General features: G+C 52.5%; 1 protein-coding gene across 1 annotated transcript in view; it reads right to left on the bottom strand.

Moving 5' to 3' along the window:
- Window positions 1–2,597, bottom strand: part of Selenbp1 (selenium binding protein 1) — a 9,893-nt gene that overhangs the window by 4,993 nt on the left and 2,303 nt on the right. The window contains exons 2-5 of the mRNA XM_031374735.1: window positions 1,748–1,804; window positions 1,503–1,615; window positions 1,106–1,291; window positions 425–545 (exon numbers count right to left, since the gene is read on the bottom strand). Coding sequence (XP_031230595.1) covers window positions 425–545; window positions 1,106–1,291; window positions 1,503–1,615; window positions 1,748–1,804 — 477 coding nt within the window. The remainder of the gene's footprint in view (window positions 1–424; window positions 546–1,105; window positions 1,292–1,502; window positions 1,616–1,747; window positions 1,805–2,597) is intronic.

Raw genomic sequence — 2,597 nt, 5'->3', positions numbered from 1 at the left:
TCTGTGTGTGTGTTTGTGTGTGTGTGTTTGTGTGTGTGTGTGTGTGTGTGTGTGTGTGTGTGTGTGTTATTCTACTGATGATTGAAACTGGGACTTGAATAATGTAGGCAAGTGCTCTATCGCTGGGTTATAACTCTAGCCTTCTTTTATTTGTACTTTGAGACAAAGTCTTGCTAAGTTTCCCAGGCAGGTCTTGAACTTGTGATCTTTCTGCTATAACCTAGAAAACAGCTGCACTTATACCCTGCATGACCAGGCCCAGCTGAGCCTCATCACTGTAGTAATAATTGAAACAACTGATGTCACTTGCTGACGTGTTAGATGCTGGATAGTGGTTCCTCACTCTACTGCTCCCCACACAGAGGGATGCTTCCCACACTTCTTAGCTGCTGAGATTTTACAAGTCCGCAGTGCCGGCAGGTACCTTTGCCATTACCCTGGGGATCCCCCAGGGAGCTGACCATCACCTCTCCGCTGGCCAGGCAGTGGCTGGTGTGCATATTGCTCAGGTTACACTTGGCTTGGATTTCACTGGACTCAATGACCTGGAGAAGGTGAGGAATAGGGTCAGAACTTTACAGAACCAGGAGTCTCCAGTTCCAGCTCTCATTCTCCCTGCTTTGTCTGTGGACCCTGCCTCCTTTTCCTCTCCCTGAGAAAAGACAGCACAGATTCAGTCTGGTAACTTGGAGACCAGCAAGAGAGAAGCAGAGAAGCCTCCAGTAAGTCCTCAGTCAAGAGAGCATTGACCTTCCCTTGTCCCTCTTGAAGACACTCCCATCTCCTGGGGCCCTCCCAGGCCAGTGTCAGCTCTGCACCCTCAGCACCCAGCTGTGAGCATCTGGTGCAGAGGATGGCTACCCAGTGGCGTGTTGAGAGGAAGCCCTGAGCTAGCTGGGTGGGGGAAGATGGCTCTGACACCCTGCTCAAAGAAGAAACTTCCTCTTCTGGTATCCCAGCCCATGCTTGATGCTTGCTTGATGGTGCCAGCTCAGCATGCCTAGGTAAGCTCTGAAGTGTACCCTTCCTCCCTGCTGCTGAGCCAGACCCTGTGTCAGATCTGGAGACAGCAGGTTCACTAGGGTCACAAGGGCAGAGGACATGCCTTGTGCAACTTCGGTGCACGAGGCTCAGAGCCCACATCCACCACGTAGATGCGGGAGGAGATGAGACAGGGCAGCATCAGCTTGTTGCGTGACTTCGTGCTGTCCCCAAAGCAGCTGCTGCAGGTGTTCCATCCTGAGTGGTGCAGCTCGTCCTTCAGGTAGGGCATGGGCAGCCTGTGGATGACCTAGGATGGAGAGGGACAGGAAATGCTGCTTGCCCAGGCCATGCCTCTATAGGCATCTCAGTATAGGCATCCCAGCTTAGGTAGGCTTTCAGTTTGGCACCCTGTGCAATGAGTGAGTAGCTCCCATTGCTGTGAGGACAGGAAGGGTGGAGGTAGGGATCAGGGCTGTACTGGGAGTCTCAGGGGCACCAGTGGCCTTGCTTCATCTCACCTGGCTATACTGGGGAGACTTGGGGTCAACATCCACAGTGGCCAAATAATCCGGGGCTTCAATGCCTGTGTTTCGGTAAATGCAGGGCAAGTAGACAATCTCCTCTCGGGGTCCTGGGAAGGAGAAAGCAGGTTGTGGTAATGCACTGGGCAGATGCAGCTCAGGGAGGATCAGAGGGCTAAGGCAGTCCCCCAACCCTACCATGGGGTCTGCAGAGGGATACTGGCCTTCAGATGCGCAATTACCTTTCATGGCTTCCAGAGGGGTGGGGTAACCAGGACCACACTTCGTGCATTTTGTAGCTGTAGAAATAATGGGAACACGTTGGCTGGGGCCTGCTTTGGAGTGTGATTCTCCCTTTCTGCAGCCTGTGACACATCTGGCAGGCAAGGCAGACTCACCACTGCCCCAGGTCCCTACTCCAGCCCCATCACTTTGGCCCAGTACGCCCCGACCCATCCCCCCACCCCAGTCCCCCATCTCTCATGAGGGTGAGGTGGAAGAGTAAAGCCACACAGCCTGGAAGTGGACTGGAGGAGGTGGGACAGAGACTGTTTCCTTAGTGGTCATGACATTGACTTTTTGATTCCTGCCATAGCCTTCCTGACCAGTCATAGGAACTTGGGCAAATTATCTAACTCCATTTCCAGTTCATATGTGAAGAAGAGATAATGAGAGCACCACAGGGGAATGGGTGTCGGCCATAGGGAGGCAAAAGCAGGAGGAGCATGAGTTCAAGACTAGCCTTGCTACATAGCAAAAACTGATTCAGGGCTCACACCTTTAGTGCTTTTAATCCCAGCAAGCAGAGGCAGGTGGATCTCTGCAAGTTCAAGGCTAGCCTGGTCTACATAGTTTTGGGACAGTCAGGGTTCCATAGAAAGACCCTATCTCAAACAAAACAAAAACAAAATCAAAACTGAGTTGGGGAGGCTCAGCAGTTCAATCCCCAGCATCTCTACCAGGCTACTCGAAACCACAGAGTTCAGCTCTGGGGAGGCCAGATACCTCTGGCTTCTGAGGGCAACATCACTCACTAGTGCGTGCTCATGTTCTCTCTCTCTCTCTCTCTCTCTCTCTCTCTCTCTCTCTCTC

Source organism: Mastomys coucha, unplaced genomic scaffold (assembly GCF_008632895.1).
Source record: "Mastomys coucha isolate ucsf_1 unplaced genomic scaffold, UCSF_Mcou_1 pScaffold16, whole genome shotgun sequence".
NCBI lineage: Eukaryota > Metazoa > Chordata > Mammalia > Rodentia > Muridae > Mastomys > Mastomys coucha.
Note: the sequence above shows the minus strand (reverse complement) of the source record. Positions and strands in the feature narration are given on the sequence as shown.